The sequence below is a fragment of the Melospiza melodia genome, chromosome 12 (genome assembly GCF_035770615.1).
Source record: "Melospiza melodia melodia isolate bMelMel2 chromosome 12, bMelMel2.pri, whole genome shotgun sequence".
NCBI classification, from domain to species: domain Eukaryota; kingdom Metazoa; phylum Chordata; class Aves; order Passeriformes; family Passerellidae; genus Melospiza; species Melospiza melodia.
In genome coordinates this window covers 25878494-25898950 of record NC_086205.1, presented here as the reverse complement: position 1 = coordinate 25898950, position 20457 = coordinate 25878494, and the positions used below count along the sequence as shown (strand labels likewise).

Sequence of the window (20457 nt, the reverse complement as noted above, 5' to 3'; positions counted from 1 at the left end):
GCTTCTGTTACAACAAATTCTGAGAGCTCTGCCTGGATAAAAGAATATCTGGTCTTCAGTCCATTAAGGCAGCTCCAGGTGATCCAAGGAAATTGATCCCATGGAATGTGGATGTTTCTCATGCACTGCTAAATATGAACGCAATGTCTCCATCCAAGGCAGTTTTTCACCAGATTCTGAGACTGGTCTGGGCATCCTCCCTGTCTGTCTAAAGCCAAACACGAGCACTTAAAAACAGCCTGATTTTCTCTGTTAGGGTGCTTGTGTGGATGGAATTCTGTGGGCTACCAGCCACTGTAGGTTTCTGAACTGGAGAAACCACTGTAGAAACAGCTTTTGTTATTTCCCTTCTTGTATTGCTGACTGTGGTCAATTTTCACTCTTCAAGCAGAACTAAAATGTTGCTTTTTAACATCAGGAAACCATTGTAGGTAAATTCTGCTTTAAATTACACTCACCTGACCCCACAGAAACTCAAGGGCTGATCTTGCAGATTCTGATATTAGGAAGAAATCCTATATTCAGAGGGTGGTGAGGCCCTGGCAGAATTTCCTAGGAAATGGACGAGCTATGGCTCCACAGTTTGGTGGCAGAATTTCCTAGGAAATGGACGAGCTATGGCTCCACAGTTTGGGATTTCCTGAATACTGGAATTTCCTTTCTTCCTTACAGGGTGCTGCAAAGAATTGGAAGAAGAATTGGAAACCAGTCCAAAACACAAGCAACTGGAAAGTTTCAGGATCAAATATCAATTCATCTCCAGAAGTTCATCTCCCTGTTTGGGCTGTCTCCAACCAGCTCACCACAGTGCTGGGAAACTTGGAAAACACAGAGAATCTTAATTTTAAGTTTTTCTCCTGCTCTGATTAAGCTGTGAAAAGAAACAGGCGAATGTAAAGAGATCCACCCACTGCAGGCACATTAATTACAGGGACTGAAAGCCAGCCAATAATGGAGGTAAGACAGAAATGCAGTGCATTAACAACTGAACAATGGCCATTGTTCTCTCGTTTACCCACAGCTGCAGGTGTGTACAGCACAGCCTTTGTCCTCCCGGGGGCTAATTTGAGTGTTCTGACATTGCCAGAGAGAATTCCTTTATCCATGAACATCGTGCTGCCAGCCCTGTCCCAGGCACACACAGAGCTTCAGCCTCTCTGCACAATTTTTTGTTTCACGCACAAATAAACAGATGAAAACCTGGTTGTTTGCCCTCCTTCAAGGACCACTGGGTTATTCAGGACAAGTGTTGTAGCACAAAAGAGAAAATAAATATAAATTAGGCCATTGAGACCGTGCTCCTCGTATTGCAGTGACATTTTTCTGTGGAAATAAAATAGGATGTGTAAAAGGGTCAAACTTCAGGAAAAAAATCTTATTTCTGGTGTTAACCAGTCAAGGGCCTGCCCATACACAGCTGAATGCTACAGGGCCAACTAAAGACACACATTTGACCTCTTTCCCCATTCTCTCCATAATTAATAATCAAATTTTACAGTTATTTCATTAATTTGATTATACATAGAACAGCTTTTGGGTGAGGTGTTGCCTGTCCCTGAAAAGAAAAAGTAATTGCAAATTTTCTCTGGGTTCTCCTATTCTCAGTTATTCATCTGCTACAAATATTACTTTTAGTAATGACAAGGTGGCAGCACCAAAGATCATGGACTCAGTCATAGTTTGCATTTGGATTAATGTAATACCAGAAGTGAGAAAATTATTGGATATTAATTCCAAAGGACTAGGCATTCCCAAACCCCTGTTGATTACACCCACATTTCTGGCAGTGGAAACCCAGGGGTTTTTTCGTTTTTTTTTTTTTTGTTTTTTTTTTTTTGTTTTTTTAATTTTAAGCCTTTTGCCACCAACATTTAATTATTCTTCTGTTCAATACTTCATGACATTATCTTTAATAGCAGGGAATGTCAGGATGTTTTGGGTTGGAAGGGACCATAAAGCCCATCCAGTGCCACCCCTACCATGGCAGGGACACCTGTTGTCCCAGGCTGCTCCAAGCTCCATCCAACCTGGCCTTGGACACTTCCAGGGATACAAAATTTATTTAGCCCTCAAAACAATCAATTTCTGAAGTTTAGGATGTGCAATATCTTTTAGAAAACATTTTTGAGTCCCAAAATAAAACCTTTGTATGCTTGAGAGGGTTTTTTTTCCACAGTACCATTTTTTCCCTGCAGACAAAACTGACAAAAACCAAAGCACAGAAGTTTGGTAATAAAAGAGGAAAAAAAAAAAAAAAAGAATTGCTCTTTCTATGAGTAGAAAGTTTTGTTAAAAACATACCTTCTTCTAAATTAGTATTATTTTCAGAAAGCTTCTCTATGCTTCAAAAAGTGAGTTTCCTTCAGATGAAAAATGTGGGTTTTTCTTAAGATGAAAACAACATTGAAAAGGTTTTTGTTTGAAGTTACATTCAGAGAGTCACATTTTTTTCAGATACCAAATATTCATAAAAAAAGTCAGCCTGAGGATTTTGTTTTCCAATCAAAAGCAGACATTTTTCAATGGAGAATTTTTGAGGATGAAAAATCTTCAGGAACTTAATCACAGCCTTAAGTGTTCAGAACTTAATCCTGACACATCTCTATCCAGATTTGTCAGTGATTTATTACCATAGTGCACTATTTAGGTATGCTAATAATTATTTTGATGTTAATAATGCAGTTTCTAGTTTGTTTAATTTTTACTTAATTCTTAAAACCATTCCTATAGAAAGAAACACCAGTAACAATTTTTCCCCTTTTTTGTATATCTGCAAAGTTCCATTAAATAGAGGATCTGGACATTGGATAACACACATTATACTCAGAATATTTTTATGAGAAAAGAAATTTTCACTGTCTTCCCCATGGAGACAGGAAATTGGGAACAGAAGTTTAATTCCAATTAAACTCTAATTAATTTTAAATATCTTGGTGTTTAGGTACAACACAATCCCCCAAAGCTGCAGGTAGGATAAGTGGGTGGGAGAGGCCTTTTCCCGGGAATGTTTTGCTTTCCTGGAGACACAAATCTCTTAGGATCCCTTTCCCATTTGCTGCTTTGAGAACAAATTGTATCTCATCAAAGTTGGATGAGCCTGCACCAAAAAGATTTCCAGAGGGAGGAAGAGAAAAATATTTTGTCAGAGGAAAAATTGGCAGCTGTGTCTTATGCTCCAGACAAGACCTTGGTGGTCAATACCTGCTGATTTATTAATACAACGTGTTAGATAGAGCTTTATCCTTATTGACACTGTGAAATATCTTTATTTGGTTCAAGCAGGATTTGGTAAAGTGAGATTTCCTTCGAGATTTTTTTTTATCCAGCACACAAGGACAGGAGCAGCCTTTAGGTGGGTGTGGAAGCTCGTGCAGAGGTTGAACAGGAGCCTGAAAACCCCTTGTGAATTAACAGCCTGGCCAGGGGCCTGGGGACACTTCTGCCACCAAAAGCCATCCCACAGCAGTGCCTTCTTTCCATTCCCACGGGTGAAAGGCAGGAAAATGCCTCCAGCAGAGTGAAGCAGCCCAAGAACTTTGCTGGCTGAAGCTCACACGAGCTGAGAAGATGGGCAGATTCATCTGAATTGTTTCAAGCAATTCTAATGGCTGTTTGGAAAGCTCCGGCAGCAGGTACCAAAGATCTGGTGCCACCTGAGCAGCAAGGCCAGCAGCACTGCTGTGCTGGGAGGGACAGTGGGAACTCAGTGGGAATCTGAGGATTTATTTACACCAGGCACTGCAGCCTTTGGGTCACAGCTTTTCTTTGGTTGTCCATCTCTAGTATCCACTCGCTTTGTGACTCCCATCCTAAAATCTGCTGTTCCTTTCCCAAGTATGAAGTGGCATGGAAAATTCAGCTTTCCAGAGGCAGGGTGGGTTTGTTGCTCCTTTTGAGCAGCTCAGGTTCATTTTAGATGAAATTCATCCTGCGAGGAGGAGATTTGCAAAGCTCATCGCTCCCCTGCTGCCTTCAGCCTGTGGGTTCCTGTGTGAGCGGCTGCTCCCCTGAGGACATCCAGGCATCTTCCTCAGCACTGACATCAGAAAAACTTCTTTCCCCAAGTCTCCAGACTCTGAGCAAAGCAGCAGCTCTCTGAGCTTTGTGGTTCACCCTGCTCAAAAAAAAAAATTAGCCATCTGAGGATGATATTCCTGTGTGTGCCCCAGAGATGCTGCACTCAAGTGCTTAGTCTGACATTAGGCCTGCATGAGTTAATTAAAAAATAATAATTTTTTCTTCTCATCTTCTGGTTGTCTCCAGTCAAGCAAATATGCTGAAATCACAAAACCAGCAAAGGGATTGCTTTAACTAGGAGATAGGGTATGAATTCAGCATATTTTCTGCATAGAAATATGACATTTGTATGGAAATGACCCATTTTCTTGAACAGGCAGCTATACATCACAGAAGTTTCACTGCAACGTTTATGCAAAAGAGATTGGGAAGCACTTTCCCATAAAGTGCTGATTTCCCCCAGACGAAATAATAAGGCAAAGCACAATCCAGAAGCTCAGGAGAAACATTTCACTCAATGTCATATGTTCTGGGTGTTTGTTTTGATTTCCACGATGATTTCATGTTTGTCTCTCTGTCTTCTCCCCGAAGGAAGTGCAGGGCTTAGGAAGGAATAATCCATTCTCCCTTTTTTATTTCTTAACCACATCCCAGCTTCCAAAGGATGGCAGAAGGGCAGCAGGACATTTCCACCCTGCCCCAGGGACCAGGACAGCCTGGGAAAGGTCAGGGTGGAGGCACAAGGAGGTTTTTCTGCAGGACTGGACAAGGGCTCTGCCACAGGGAGCCAAAATCCCCGTGACAAATCCACGCTCCCATGACCTACATTTCCTGGAATATTTGCACAATGCATGTGGCAATTCAGCAGTCAGGCAGCACTCTGGGCACACAGCTCAAGGAATGCTGAGGGATCAGTGCTCTGCAGCTTTTCCTTTCAGATGCAGTGTGTTATGGCCTGGTATTCCAGGGCTGAGCTGCTTCTAGCTCTGGGGCCAAACCCAGAGAAAGGATCAGCAACACAAAATCAAAACCAACACCAGCAAATCTTATCCACAGAAAGGTGCCATAACCATAGAATACATAACTAGCAAATCATTTTTAGGCTGCTTTTATTACAAAATTACAATTTGAATTAATAGTTGCACAAGTACAAGATTGTTTTTATGCCAGTGCTGAATGAAACGCTCTGACCTCGTTCAACCCCACCGAAGTCAAGTGCAAAATTCACCCTGATATGAATGAGAAATTCTTTGAGCTTATCATGAATTAAGGTATAGCTTGTTCTGATGATGAATTGAAATTATTTAAAATCAATTAGAACAGAAAAGACACATCCCAAACTAGATGTTCACTGAGCTCAGATTCCTGATTTACAGCCCAACATCCTGACCCTAAATGGAAATCCATACATCACTGAGGCAACATAAACAGACTTCAGATAACTTACTTCAGAGCAGGAAATTTTTTTTTCCCCCGTTCAAGCCAATTGCTGGGAAATTAACAGCAACCAGAGTAATTAGCAGTGCAGATATTTCACCATCAGAACTCTGAGAGCATAGCAGAGGTTTCCAATGCACATTCAACAACCCTTTTCCTTTGCCTGTAAAACCAGCCCTGAGTCATTTTGGCCGCCACTTTATTTCACAAATGTGGAACAGCTCTGGAGCAGCTCATGATTTACTGGAAGTCCTCTGGAAGAGTAAAAACCTTCCAGGCTTGTGCTCAGCCACTAAGCACCACTCCTTTCAAAACAGAAAAGAAAATTTAAGTCATTTGTGCCAATGTGACATTAATGGAAGCAGCTTTTTTTGGGGGGGGTGTTACAGAAAAGGACACGCCGTGGAAATGTGATTTCCCCTAGTTGCATGACTATTTATATAGAGAAATAGAAATTCATATAAATGTATACATTTCTATAGATACACATTTTGTACACTGGAGGCATATACATACATACATACATATCTACACAGGGTGTTATATACACATCCAGATTTGTATATACATATATATAAATATATATACACACGCAAATTCACACACAGCTCGCTTTGGAGCCAGCTAAAGTTATAAATTCTCCCTCCCCCACAGAGCCAAGATGATCTGAGCTGCCTCTGCTCAACACCCCACGGTTGTCTCTCCAGCCCGAATTAAATATAATCCTCATTATTCTGCCTCTCTGGTGCCTGAGAAACTTGGCAACCTCTCTGGGTGACTCGAGATGCAGCAATTCCTCCTGCCTTGCCTCTCCTAACCTATTCTAGGAGATGCAATATGCTGCTAAGATTAAGTGTCCAAAATGCTAATATGTCTGAAAAATGCCTCCACTGACCTACATCGGGAATGTAGGTCGGAAAGGAGCTATTTTTAACCAAAATGCCCATATTTTTAATTACAGTCCAAAGCAAGCCACATTCCTGAATCTCCCACAAGTTTGCAAAGATTGAATTTTACACTTCACTAGCATAATTATAGGTACATACTCAGATTTACACACAGTATATACAGCACACACTCAGCGTTTCTGTGACACACGAGGCACTCGCTCCTGCTTGGAGCTGACAGCAACCAATTTTGGGAGCATCTCCTCCTTCTCCCTGATGCATACCTGTTAGGGATCCTTCTTATCAGGGCTTTGTGCTCTGAAGGCTTGCACAGATCTGGTTGGCTCTGGTTGGCAAAGGCCTGTGACACCACCACGGCCAACCCGGCCAGGCTGCCAGCAAGCTGAGGGCGCTCCAGGCGGGGCAGAGGGAAGTCTCGAGGTGCAAAACACCACTCTACAGAAAAACCCAACAGAGAGAACTGTGTTTTCACTTGGTCTCCACTCCAGGCACAAACAGAGGGCTCAGGGTCTGTGTCCTCAGCCCAAGGAGGATCTGTGCATGCAGACAGGTAAAAAAAGCAATTCTGGGAATGCCAGCGGCCTGCAGGCTGGTGAGAGCTTGGGCTAAAGGCAGGAAAAATAAGGTCTGGGAGCTATTTGTTACCTGCTCTAAAACAAGGGTTTGCAGCAAGAGTTACATGTAGTTATTGGCTGTCTGGAAGCCAGAGAGAGGCACTTGACTTTCAGGTGCTGTTCTCACTGTCAGCCTTGGCAAAATTCCCACTTGTCACAGCTTAGCCATTGCCATTCCTTCCATCAGCCTCCCTGGCTGCAGTGTGTCACAGCCCCCACTGCTAGCAGGAATACATACATATATATATATATATATATATATACACATATGTGTATATTTATCTACATAAATTACATCCATCCACAATTCTTCACTGCTTTAAAACTGAAGGGGACAATTAAGCACGGACTGAACAATTACTCTCTGCCTTAATCAGTGCCTTGACTCCTCCTCAGGACCCCTCAGGGCTGGGACTTGCCCTTTTGTTGAAGAAAACACTGACATCAACTGGATCTAAAAAAGACTTTTTACTTGCCATATTTCTTTGCTTGCCAATACTATCCACTTTCCAAAGCAGCCAGGTTTTTGGGTCACTGCAAGAAAACATAACAGAAGTGATGCCACAAGAAATGTCTCTCTGATTATAAAGAATGCATTTAGGTAGAGATTTATTCCAGGAATGCTTTGGGGACAGCTGATCAGTCCTGCCCTTGCATGGCAGTTTAACAGCACCAGAGAAACCTGGATGTGTTCCCTAAAAAAAGACAGAAAAGCTTAACTAAGCAGCATCCATTACCAATGCCTAATTTTTGTAAAGCTCATTTTTCACCAAAGCAGCACAACATGGATTTTCTCAGCGCTCCCAGGCACACATGGGGATGGTGGCTCCAGTGGTGCCGGACTCAAGGACTGGCTATCACAGGTGGAGCAGCTTGGCTGGTCCCATCCAACCCTGAAATCTCAGTAATGGGGATTTCTGGCACCTCCCTTTGAGTCAGACAGTGCTGGGCACTCCCAGGACACAGCAGAGTGAAGACATTTCAGCTCTGAGTGGCAATTCCTACTCCATTTGGAGCACAGCTCCCTCACTCTCCAAAGAAAAGAAGCACAAGAATGAAAGTCCTATCATGAGAATTTTCACACTGCAATGTTTCCCTCTCTCCGGTTGTACCAGTGATAAAATCAAACTGAGCAATCACAGAACAGAAAAACCCGCACAAACCCAAACATTAATTAACCCAACATTAATTAACTTTCATTTGCAAAGCAAAAGCCTCCAAAGTTCAAAGATGGACTCTGGTTCAAGGGTTATTCAGATAACAGACATTTTATATACGTATTTAAACACATGAAATAATTTAGAGACCAAGTACAAACCCAAAGGTTTATGTATCTTTCTATAAAACTCAGTTTAGGACAGTTACTGTTGGGACTGACTTAGTCTTAAACAAGTACAGCCTGAAAAAATGACCAAAAAATACATTCCTGTAATTCTTTAAGGTGTAATCCACCTACTGTCTGTGGAAAAGCAAAAAAAGCAAGACAAAAATGCATATAACCCCCATAAGCAGTATATTAATGCCACTGTAACATTTGGGAAATGTGATTAAATTCAGATAAGGTCCCTGCATGATAAAAAGTCCCAAATCTTTCTTCAGCTTTTTTTTTGGTTTTTTGGTTTTTAGAGTTACTGTCACAGGAGTCCCTCTTCAGGAATGGTGCTGGGTGCCACCACCACCAGCAGGGATGGCAGTGCCACCAGAGGCAGCAGCACAAATGAACTCTTTGCCATTCCAAAAGTGATTTACCACAATTCAGGAATTCCTGCTTGGAATCATTCACGCCCTACTGCAGAACCTGATCAGTGCAGAGAACCTCCCTCCCTGGCACCGTGCTCCAAGGACAAGCCAAATTGCTGTGCCACGTGCCATGGGCAGGATATTCCTCCACAGGCAGTGGCATTGGTTGGAATCCCCAAGTACAGAGAGAGTCACTCCTTGGCTAACCTGAAATATCTCTTCAGGATTCACAGAATATACAGGATATTCTTGAGAGATTTAGAAAATTCTAGTGGGAAAATAAAGACATTAGGAAAAGTAAAGGGACGTTAAAGATTGAGGATAGGATGTAGGACTTGGTTGGGAATATTTTGTATTCGCTCTGCCCTCTGTTAGTATCTGTTCTTTTTAAGGCACCCAACAGCTGAGTCTTGCATGTCCACTCCTCTGAATAATGCCTAAGAATAACCCCACACTCCAGATCAACATCCTTAACCTTCAAAAATATCAGGATTGATGCAGCACCCACCCTCCAGAGACCACCCAGCACAAATGTGGGACAGAGCCCTCCTACAGCTCTGCTCTTTGAGCCTTTTCCTCTCATTTTCCCACAAAAATTATCCATCTGACACCATCCTGATAACACCACAAAACTGACCAATTTAGCAGAGGCAATGCCACCAACAGGGAGGTGTTTCCAAATGCTTCCACAGGGATCAAAAATAACCTACAGGTGTCACCCCAGCAGCCTCCCGGGGAACTCTGTGCTTTGCTCTCTGAGCACAGTCTATGGTCTATAGAAATCTGCCAAACTGCCCCAACAACCTGAACAAACATGAGATAATGACAGAATTTTACAACTGGGAAACCCTAAGGATCAAGGAAAAGACATTTTAAAGGAATTGTAGGAAACACAGTTGTCAGAGCCTGTCAATCACAGAAACACAGAATGCCCTTGGTTGGAGGGGACCTCCATATCCTTGCTCTCAAAGAAAAAAGATAATACTAATAAAGTATTTCCAAATAATTTGCAATTGTTACATTAGTAATCTTCTTGGCTAGTTGGTCACTGATGACATTGGAGCTAAACAAATTTGTCTTTAAAATCAAAAGCCTTAAAGACTGTTTGGTTAATTTGTGAGTGGGGTCAATCAGAGAATCACAGAATTTATGGCAAACCCATTTTCCCTATACCATTACTCATTTTATTCTGAAACAGTCCCATGGAGTACTTGTCTCAAAATACTTGAATCCACTTAATAGATGTTGTAATTTTCTGAGATCAGATTTTGCTCTTCATTCAAGTCTGTTGACTAAAACTGAGCATAATGTGGTGTCTCAACATTGGCTTCAAGGGAGCAGAACTGGGCCTCCCCTCCATTACCACTCAAGGGTTTGTTCCAAGCACATTCCAATTCTTCCACTGCCCAATCAAACCAGAAATATTTCAAGAACTGGGGGGAAAAAAAAGTATTTCCACTCACACCAGAACTAAAAAATAGGAATTTTTGTACAAAGAGCTGTGTTGTGAGCTACATCCTGGGTCATTTTGCATTTCTTCCATGGAGAAAAACTGTGTTGTACTGGGTACAACATAAAGACATAATTCTGTAGACACAAATACATAATTGTGTACACATAAATACATACATACATACATACATAAATTCACTGAGAACCTCAGCTACAGATTGAAAACCAAGCCTTGGAAAAACTCAAAACATAGGAACGTGCAGCACAGAGCAGCCTGATTTCCCAGTGTCCATAAATCCACGTTGTAAAAGCAAGTGCATTTGGAAGAAGGGCAATCCTGGAACAAGTTCACCCTGGGGCAGCTGGAGCTCTGCCAGGAGTTGTGCCCGTGGTAAAGCAATGTGCTGAGCAAGGAACTCCCACACTCAGGGCCAAATTCTACTTGCTGCTCTTCACGTGAACATCTCTGTTAACATCTCTGTTAAACCTCAACCCCAGCCATGACATCTTCACGTGAAATGGGTACTTGAAGGGAGTGGAGGCAGCACAGAAATCATCAAGTGCTGCTGGCACACCCAAGAGCTTCAGGAGAACAGCCTCACATTTTGGAGAGACCTTTCCCCCCTTTCATGGTTCTCAGAGAACAACTTGGACAAACGCACATATCTCTAACTTAAAACCAGCTGTGCTGCCACACTCAAAGGTGGTTTTGTCTGGAAAGGTCTCTGACAAAATCTGGAGCTGCCACAGCTTAACTCATGCTCACTGAAGCTCCTAAGAAATGAGATTCTCACTCTCCAATAACACTCTAAGCACAGCAGTAGGCAACAGGCTTTCCAAAATTCACATTATCACTCGTACCATAACATTTGACATCTTTCTATCGCCGTTGATACACTCAAATGACCCATGAAACCATTTCCAAACAAATTTTTTAACCTAAGTTACAATGTGATGGTGACATCAATGACAACATCCAGAAAAGACAAAAAGCACCAATAATTGAGCACCAGGATCATCCTTTCCATTTCCCTGTGTGCAGCTGTTGGCTGGGACTGGGGCTTACCTGGCCTTGCTGTTCTTTTCCACCTGTAGGAAGAATTTCAATGGTCAGTGAGGGAATGAACCAAACACTTGTTGAAGTTTTACCACCACAGGCTGAGCTGCTCAGGCTGCCACCAGGTACTTGTACAACCATGAAATCAGCTAAAAAATTATTTATTTCACACAGCATCCCATCAAACAGCTCTAATGCAACTGCAGATCATTTGGTTTTATTTGACTCCTTCCCAGTAGCATTAATGCTACCAATGCTACTGCTGATAAAGACAGAATTATCATTAATACTCCCTATTAATTAGGAGGAACCTGGGTTGGAGCATGCAAAGGTGTCACCCACTGCAGGTCAGAGCTGATGGATCCACTTTTTTTTCCTGCCCTGGAAAAGGAATGCTGCTACCCACTCAGCCTCAGCTCAACATAATGAAAAAGCAAAATAAAAGTCATCAAAACACCCTTTAAACATCACACTTAGACACTGTCAACACTTCCAGAGCAAATCACCCCCAAATCATCTCAGTACACAAGGGAACGGAAGTTTCCTACGCAAGGAAAGAAAAATAACTCAACGTAAGCCAAAAATTATCTTTTTTAATACAAAATTCCATTCTCATAGAACAAATTTATTTCCACTGAATAAATAGATCTGCTCACCGTCCACGGGCGAGATTACTGCCTATAGTAAGGATGAAATTCTCTTGCCTTTCTGCAGTTTAATGAAAATATAAACATTATTTGCAACCGGCTTTACTCTATTTGGATACAAGTATGAACACTTGGGGCTTTGAGGACATTGCCAAATGTATACAGCACCACTCTCACTGGGGATTGTACTTTAACCTGATTTATACAGCTCCACGCATCACTTGCATGTAGGCTTATCAATGTAATTATTACAATTATGATAAGAAGGATCTGGCCTTTGCACTTGCATGTTTAATACTCTTAGCACGTGCATGCTCTTCCACTATCTATTAAAAACTCAGTAAAACAAACAAATGAGCAAACCCCAACGGCTCAGAGCTGAAGGCAGCAGTGAGGAAACACAATCTCAACTCAAGAGAGGAAATTGCAATGTGTAATATTTTTACTGATGGCATGGAGGGTGATGCCAGCTTTACAGAGGTTTGGAGCTGTCCCTCCATCTCCAGACACACACAGCTGCTACCAAGGCTGGGGAAATGACTCTCCAAGAGTAAATCTCACCATGAACATCCTGCCCAGAGCTGTAAAAAGCAACATTGTGGGGAGAGCAAGTATTTATAGGTTTCTCTCTGTTAAAACACCCCTGTTGTGCGGGGTGAAACCGAGCTGTGCCCCAAGGAAAGAGCAGGTGGTGGGGACGGTGACCTTGGCACTGTGACCCTCTGCCAGGAGGTGACAGAACCCAGCAGCACCTTTGGGTAATAACCTCGATTCACCTGGACAAACCACATTGACCGCTGTCCAGACACATGGTGCTGATGGACACATTGGGTATTTCTGGAGTAACCCCACTCTCTGAACACAATTGAGTATTTCTGGATCAACCCCACTCTCTGGACCCATTGGGTATTTCTGGAGTAACCCCACTCTCTGAACACAATTGAGTATTTCTGGATTAACCCCACTCTCTGAACACAATTGAGTATTTCTGGATCAACCCCACTCTCTGGACACATTGGGTATTTCTGTGTTAACCCCACTCTCTGAACACAATTAGATATTTCTGGATTAACCCCACTCTCTGAACACAATTGGATATTTCTGGAAAAACCCCGCTCTCTGGACACATTGGGTATTTCTGGGCTGACCCCGCTCTTTGAAGGCCTCAGGGCGGCGCCGGGCTGTGGGGGCTGCCCATGGCGGCCCTTCCCACCCCGGGACAAGGCGCCCGCGGGTTCATTCGGCGGGGCGGACGGGGACAGGGAACGGCCTCGGGAGCTGCTCCAGGCCGGGATGGAATCCAGGATCGAGTCCAGGATCGAGACTGGGATCAATCCTGGGATCAATCCCGGGATCAATCCAGGAATCCAGCTCCGGCCCCGCCGCCGCCCCTCAGCGCTGGGGCTGGGGCGCCACCTGGCGGCCAAGAGGGGCCGCGCCCGGCCCGGGACCGCGGGGACAGCGCCGGACAGAGGGACACGGCCGGACAGAGGGACACGGCCGGACACAGGGACACGGCCGGACACAGGGACACCGCCGGCGACAAGACACCAACGCGGACAAGATACCAACCGGGACCCGCCCGGGCAGGGAAATCGCACGCTCTTTGGTCTCCCTCCGGTTGCAGCGGGAGCGGGAGAAGGGCAGCGCTGGGATGGATGCTTTGCTTTCCCAGATCGCATCCCCCCATTCCAAAGTGGAACTGCGGTTTAATCCGGAGGGGTGGGAGCTCTCCGAGTGCTCACCCCGCTGCCAGCATCCCTGCGGTGCCTCCCGGTGCCTCCAGCAGGCCGGGAAGCAGCGCTCCGGCGGGATGCGCTCCCAATTTGCCCGATATTTTTAACTGTCAGGACAGTGCGGCAGGGATACAGATCGCAAATCGGATTTGTGACAGTCTCGGGTGGTATCTTGGCAAGAGACGCTGTACAGGGTTTTTGTTTTTCTCTGTTAACATCACAGTGCATCGAACTGTTATTAATAAAATAGCGTTCAAGGTTATGAGGGGAAGGAAATCTCTGTGGAGGAAGCTGAAGTTTCAGGTTCAAGCTTTGTATTCCTATATATATATATATATTTGGGGGGTGTGTATATATATATATATATATATATATATATATATCTGCAATTTTTTTCAAAACGTTTTATTAGGAAAGCTATACCAGATGCATCACTGTACAATGATTTAACATTACCTTTACAATTTATATTCACTTGAAATTACAGAATAAATATATGCACATTGTTGTACCTTTGTGTGTGTGTGCGTGTGTGCGTGTATGGGTGCATGAGAGAAAACATTAAAAGTGCTTCCTACAAAGCTGTTAGTGAGAGGTGCCCATCATTAGCTTTTGGGTGGTTTTTTTTTTCCTTTTTTTTTTTTTTTTTTTTTTCTGTGTATATTTGCATGTCGCTTTTATTAGGAAAGTGCGGATGTCCTCCAAAAAAAAAAAAAAAAAAAAAAAAAAAAACCAACAAAAAACCCATGGCGTCATGATGAAGTGTCGCTGAGCATCCCCTAGGTGTGTGCGCCACGTGGTGACATCCTTTGGGCTGCTCGGCTCCGGGTGGCTTCCCCCAGCCCCCGGGACTGCCCCCGGGGTTCCCCCCGAGCCCCCCGGGAGGGGCTGGGCTGGCGAGGGTGAGGGTGAGGAGTGTGCGTGCGAGGGAGGGAGAGAGACAAGAGTGAGACATTCGAGCAAGACCCTCCCCTCCCTTCCCTCTTGCAGTTTCCAGGCATGCAGCAAACTGCGCTCGTTTGCTTCTTTGCATTATTATTATTATTTTTTTCCTCTCTTTTAAATAAATGTACAGAATCTGTGCCATGATGGGCAAGAAGAAAGCAGGCCAGAAAATGCCATCTTCCCTCCCCCTCCCCTCCAAGGGAAAATATCAAGAAGTTTACTGCCAACGGAGAAAGGAAAAAAAAAAAAAAAAAAAAAAAAAAGAGTCAACGAACAAAACAAAACAAACAACAAGAATAAAGAAAATAAAAGAAAAGGGAAAAGAAAAAAGAGAGAAAGAGACACACATAGAATTTACTCAATCAGGATCAATACAAAGATCCCCGATAATAATAATAATAATATAATAATAATAATATACCTTTAGACATGGCACAGTCAAAGTCTCAGTTTCAGTATAAAAAAATAATGATTGATTAACATCTGCTGGCAAAAGTCTGCGAAGGCACTTCGTCGATTACTGATCTGAGAAGGGCCCTGCCCCGCAGCGCGCACATCTGGCGGGGCAGAGGGCACAGCTGGATCCTCTGCTCGCGGGCGGCGGGGCCGGGCGGGCGGCGGAGCGGCGGTCAGAACCGGTACGTGGTCTTCTCCAGGACTTCGAGGTAATCCGGCTTGGTTTGGAGTTTGGCCCTTAACTCGAGGTATTCGCTTGTGGGGGTTTGGTGGTCCGGGAAGCCCTTGCCGGCCGCGAAGAGCAGGGTCTCCTTCAGCCGGGCGTCCTGCTGCAGGTCCGGGTATTGCATGCCGGGGGGGTGGACGTGCAGTTCCTTCAGCTTGGGCACGGTGCCGTAGAGGCAGTCCACGAAGCCCACGGCGCAGGGCGGCGGGCGGTCGCGGTCCCGCGGGGCTCCCGCCGCCGCCGCCGCCGCCGCCCCGAGCGCGCCCGCCGCCAGCCCTCCGCCCGCGGGGTGCTGGGGGTGCACGGCCACGATGGTGTTGAGCTGCGAGCTGGACACGGCCAGGCTCCACTCCTGCTCCTTCTCCAGCAAGGTGCGGTAGCTGCTGCCCGGCTCGGGCGCGGCGGCGGGGGCGGCGGGGTGGGCGAAGCCGCGCTCGCCGCCGCCCCGCAGCAGCTCGGCCGCCTCGCCGCCGCCGCCCGCCGCCTCTTCCTCCTCGCGCGGCTTGTAGATGGGGTTGTTGCACATCTGGGTCACCGGGTGCGGGATGTAGTCGTAGACGTGGCCCGCCGGGGGCGCCTTCTCCGGGGAGCGCTCCCCGGGGCCGCCGCCGCCGCCGCCCCCGCCGCCGCCGCCCTCGGGGAAGAGGCGCGGGCAGCGCAGCGGCACCGCGCCCAGGTCCGCCGCCTCCGCCCGCGGGCCGCGGAACGGCAGCTTCCGCCGGCGGCGGCGCAGCACGAAGGCGAAGAGCCCGGCGGCCACCAGCACGGCGGAGAAGAAGAGGACGAGGAGGCTGAGGATGAGCACGGAGAGCGGCACGGCCGCGGCCGCGGCGGCCGGGGGCAGCTCGTAGGCGGCCGCGCCGGTGGCGGCGGGCGGCGGCGGGGCGGCGGCGGGCGGCGAGGCGGCGGCGGCGGCGGCGGGGCGCAGGGCGGCGGGGCACAGCGCGGCCAGCTCCAGCGAGCGCAGGTCGCGGCGGGCCAGCGGCTCGGGGCTGGCGCACAGCACCTCGCCCACCACGCTGACGGAGCTGAGCGCCTCCAGCCACTGCTTGAGCGGCACCAGGTCGCAGGTGCAGTCCCAGGGGTTGAGCTTCAGGTCGATCTGCACGATGGCGTGCAGGTGCTCCAGCACCCCGGCCACCGGCAGCGCCAAGAAGTGGTTGTTGCGCAGGTTGAGGCGCGCCAGGGAGGTGCCGGCGAAGGCGTCGGTGGGCAGCGTGCGGAGCAGGTTGTCGTTGAGGAAGAGGAGCTTCAGGTTGGGCATGAGGCTGAAGGCCGCCGGCTGGATTTCCCTGATCAGGTTGTACTCGAAGTACAGGTAATGCAAACTCTGCAGGCCCCGGAACATGCCCGGGGTGAGCCGCTCGATGTCGTTCCCGTTCAGGTACAGGCTCTTGAGGTTCGGCAGGTTGATGAACGCCCCGTCCTGCACGTAGGAGATCCGGTTGTTCCCCAGGTGTAAGAGATCCAAGGAGGAAAAATTCCAGAAATCGGAGCGGTAGATTTTCTGGATCAAATTCCCGCTCAGGTACAGCTTCTTGGCGTTCAAGGGCCTGGGCAGGAGCTCGGAGATGTTGTGGAATCCGCGCTCCTTGCAGTTGACCGTCAGGCCCAGGTCGTTGATGTGCAAACTGCAAGAGCAGCCGGTGGGGCAGATGATGGGGATGGGGGGCCGGGTCTGGTAGGCAGCCACGGGAGGTTGGTTGGGCCCGGGGTACAGGCCACGAGGGGTCGGGGGAGGCCGGGGCGCCCGGGGCTGCTTGGTGGGCTTGGGCTGCTTGTTGGACGTTTTGTACTCAACAGAGGAAGCGGTGAAATGGAAGGAGGACAGCATGGAGGAAGGCTTGGTAGGCCACGCGTTCTCCTTGCTGGAGGACAGCTGAGGGATGCCCAGGCTGGCTTCCACCTCGGAGTCGGACAGCATGGGGCAGAGCTTGCTCCTCTTGATCTCCCGCAGGTCCTTCCCGTGGAAGTGGAAGGGCGTCTCGCAGGTGATGTCCCCCACCAGAGCGGTGTAGGGGATGCGCTCCAGCCAGCTCTTGAGCTGCACGATCTCGCACGTACAGTTCCACGGGTTCTCCTCCAGCTGGATCTCCATCAGGCTCCTGCCAATGTGGTCCAACATCCCGCGGTACGAAAGGACTTTGAGGCGGTTCCCCCGCAAGTCCAAGTGGGTTAAGGACACAGACTTAAATAAATTGGTGGGAAGCATGGGGATAAGATTGTCATTTAGGATAAGGACCCTCAATTTACTTAGGTTTCGAAATGCCCCGCTTTCAATCCGTTTAATGACATTGTAATCTGCCTGCAGATATTCCAGACTTTCCAAACCCAGGAAAGTGTCGTTCCTGAAAATGTCCAATTTGTTTTCGTGCAAATACAACCTCTTCAGAACTCGAAGCCCGTTAAAAGCCCCCGTCTGAATGTCCTGCAGTGCATTGTTCCCAAGGTTAATAGATACAGCATTGTTCAAGTGAAGAAAACTGTTGGTGTACAATTTCCTCATGGAATTCCTCTGCAGATAAAGTTTAAAAGGTCTCGACCACGACTCTGTTATCTGACTAATATTTATAAATCCCTTGTTGTCACAATGTATATGGAAAAGGCTCTCCTTCACTTCACAGTAACATGGATCAAAGCAGGGCTCATCCAGTTCCTCCGAGTCCTCTATCAAGGGAATAGGTGTAGTCCATGCTAGAGCAATTGTGCTTAGAAGAATTATCCACAACATCCTTCCTTTATGAAGCCTCTCTGCCGTGGAAGGTTTCATCATTTGTTGGTGTTTACAAAACTGCAACGGAAAGAGAAACACAGATTTCAGTATTTCTGCCCCGCCCTTCTCCTCTCCCTAAGCCCCTACCTGCTGGACTCATGTCGGGCTCCTGGAAAGTTCAGCAATTGTTGGGCAGACGTTCCCAACCAACTCCAGGGGTGTCGGCTGGGCGAGCCTTACCCTGATTTATACTTGGGAGATGTTAGAGGGCTCCATCACGCGATAGCAGCCCGCCTGGCTCCCCTCCCCGTGGTAAATGCCACCTATAAAGAGGACAGCACATGCAGCCCCGCACGGCACCACGAGCACACCGAACGTGTTGCGTCTCTCCACGCTTGCCAGGCTTGGGGACTGCCCGCATCTCATCCCCGGGTGGAATTTCAGCCCGGGAGCCATCACAGCCCGGGGGGGAAACACACCAAGTGTGGGCACATCCTCTCCAGTGTCGCACCACATCCTTCATCCATGCAAACTCCCAAAGTTATTGGACCTCCACCCTGAGATCTCCTTCCCTCCCTGCCTCCCGGCTCGATGCGTTCCACACGCGAGTTCCAGGGGATGTGCGAGCCGTGGCTGGCAGAACGGCTCCCCTCAGAAACCCCCACAGCATCTCCACCGGAGCAAATGGTTAACGACCCTGGTGGGGAAGGAAATCTCCCCCTCGCAAACGCGCCCCGGTGAATTAATGCAACCGGTATATTATCAGATAAATACACACCACATATTAGTCATTTTAGCTGATTAAAGCATTTAGAGATGATTAATCTTTCTAAAGCACATGCCCATGCGATCAGCAGATCTAAAGGGAAGTGACAGCTGAAGAGGCACCTAGGATTGAAACGCTCAGCCTGCCTTGGATTAGGGCATTTTGTGCCCCCAGGACCAAGCAGGAGACCCGGTTAAAAAGCTGAAAGTGGAAGAAAAAAAAAAATACCTTGACACTTACCAGCCGATAAATTCTCTATCCTACTATACACGATTCCGAATGAAGACACCATTCTTCTCCAATCAGATGAAAATAATGCTGCCCTAATGAGATGCAGCTCCTTCAACATATGGTCTCACCCTTCCTTTCACCAGATATTTTAAATGTATGGGCACAGGGAAACGCTAAGGATGGGGATAATACCAGTGGTGATGCAGCCTTCCTTGAATCCCTGAAATGCCCATTAGAATGATTCGGAGCGATCATTGCTTTTAGTCTCAATCTCCCAATAAAAAGGTCCTTTTTGCCTTCCTCGTGTAAGAACTAGAAAAAATTGCCCCCCATCCGTAAACTTAAGAGCAGAAAGATGCATTTAGGGGAGGGAAATGCCAGAGGAACAGAAATCCTTAGGATCAACTTGCAAATGAAACCCTCCCCTGTGGGAAAGAGGAGATGGTTGAAAGCACGACAAGAGAAATACCCTCTGCAATTAAAACCAGCATCTAATTGGGGAGAAGGGAGAGAGACGAGAGCTATATTGCAGTATCAATCTCTCCGTCTCCTTTGCAAAATATTAGCCACTTAAGTTCTTTCTCTTCTGCAAGGGCTGTAATAAAAATAAAAAAATAAATAAAGAGGATTATTATATCTTCTTTTTGGAGGAGGGGGGTGTCTTTGACCCTAGGCGGAAACAAAAGGATCCAGAAAGGTTGTACTTACCGGTTTGCAGGAGAGATTTTAGCACATCGTTACCAAAAAAAAAAAAAAAAAAAAAAAAAAAAGAAAAGGCAAAAGAAAGGAAGGGGGAAAAAAAAGAAAGCTCGAGTTTAAAGATTGCTGGTTTGTCTCTGCCTCTCCCTCTCTGTGGCTCTCTCTCCCTGTCTCTCTACTCCTGCTGAAGCTGAGGCAAAAGGAAAAAAAAAAAAAAAGAGAAAAAAAAAAAAAAAGGAGAGAGGAAAAAAAAAAAAAAAAGAAGCAAGCCTGAAACGTGCTGGGAATGCAATGAGCCCCTCAATGATCCTTTTTAGGATGCAGAGCTGCTGTTTGGCACACTCAATGGAGGAGGGAGCAGAGGGGCTGCTGCTGCTGCTGCTGCAGGCTCCAGCGCCGCCGCCGCCTTCTCCGGGCAGCGGCAGCGGCAGCGCGGAGCGGGCGCGGCGGCGAGCGCGGGTGCGCGGCTGTGCGCGGGTGCGGGGCGCTGCGGGCCGTGTGCGTGTGCGTGTGTGCGTGTGTGTGTGTGTGTGTGTGTGTGTGTGTGTGTGTGTGTGTGCGTGTGTGCGCTGCCGCTCCTGCCCTGGATCAGGCTCCTCCACGTCATGAAAATCAGCTTCAAGAAGGGGAACAAACGGAGGGGGCGCGCTCGGCTCCAGGTCGGGGGCGCGCATTTGGGAAGCCCTGACTACACAGTTTTTTTCCCCTTGCCTTTTTTTTTTCCCTCTATCCTTTTTTTTTTTTTTATCCTTTTTTTTTTTTTTTTTTAAGAGGGAAGGAGGGGGCTGGTTGGCGGAGAGGAAGGGAAGTGGG

General features: G+C 47.0%; 1 protein-coding gene across 6 annotated transcripts; it reads right to left on the bottom strand.

Moving 5' to 3' along the window:
* Nucleotides 1-1914: 1914 nt before the first annotated feature.
* SLITRK3 (SLIT and NTRK like family member 3) lies at nt 1915-20076 on the bottom strand. Of its 6 annotated transcripts, none has more exons than XM_063167388.1 (3): nt 14975-19647; nt 6626-11257; nt 1915-4114 (listed from the first exon to the last, which is right to left on the bottom strand). In XM_063167388.1, the coding sequence occupies exon 1, from the start codon at nt 18006-18008 to the stop codon at nt 15183-15185; it is 2826 nt and encodes a 941-aa protein (XP_063023458.1). In that variant the 5' UTR covers nt 18009-19647; the 3' UTR covers nt 1915-4114; nt 6626-11257; nt 14975-15182. The 6 variants fall into 6 exon arrangements, with proteins under 6 accessions (XP_063023458.1, XP_063023453.1, XP_063023457.1 ...); XM_063167383.1 differs by lacking the exon at nt 1915-4114 and adding an exon at nt 19654-20076 and having other exon boundaries at nt 5110-11257; nt 14975-19540; XM_063167387.1 differs by lacking the exon at nt 1915-4114 and adding an exon at nt 19654-20076 and having other exon boundaries at nt 5110-11257; nt 14975-18026.
* Nucleotides 20077-20457: the final 381 nt, after the last annotated feature.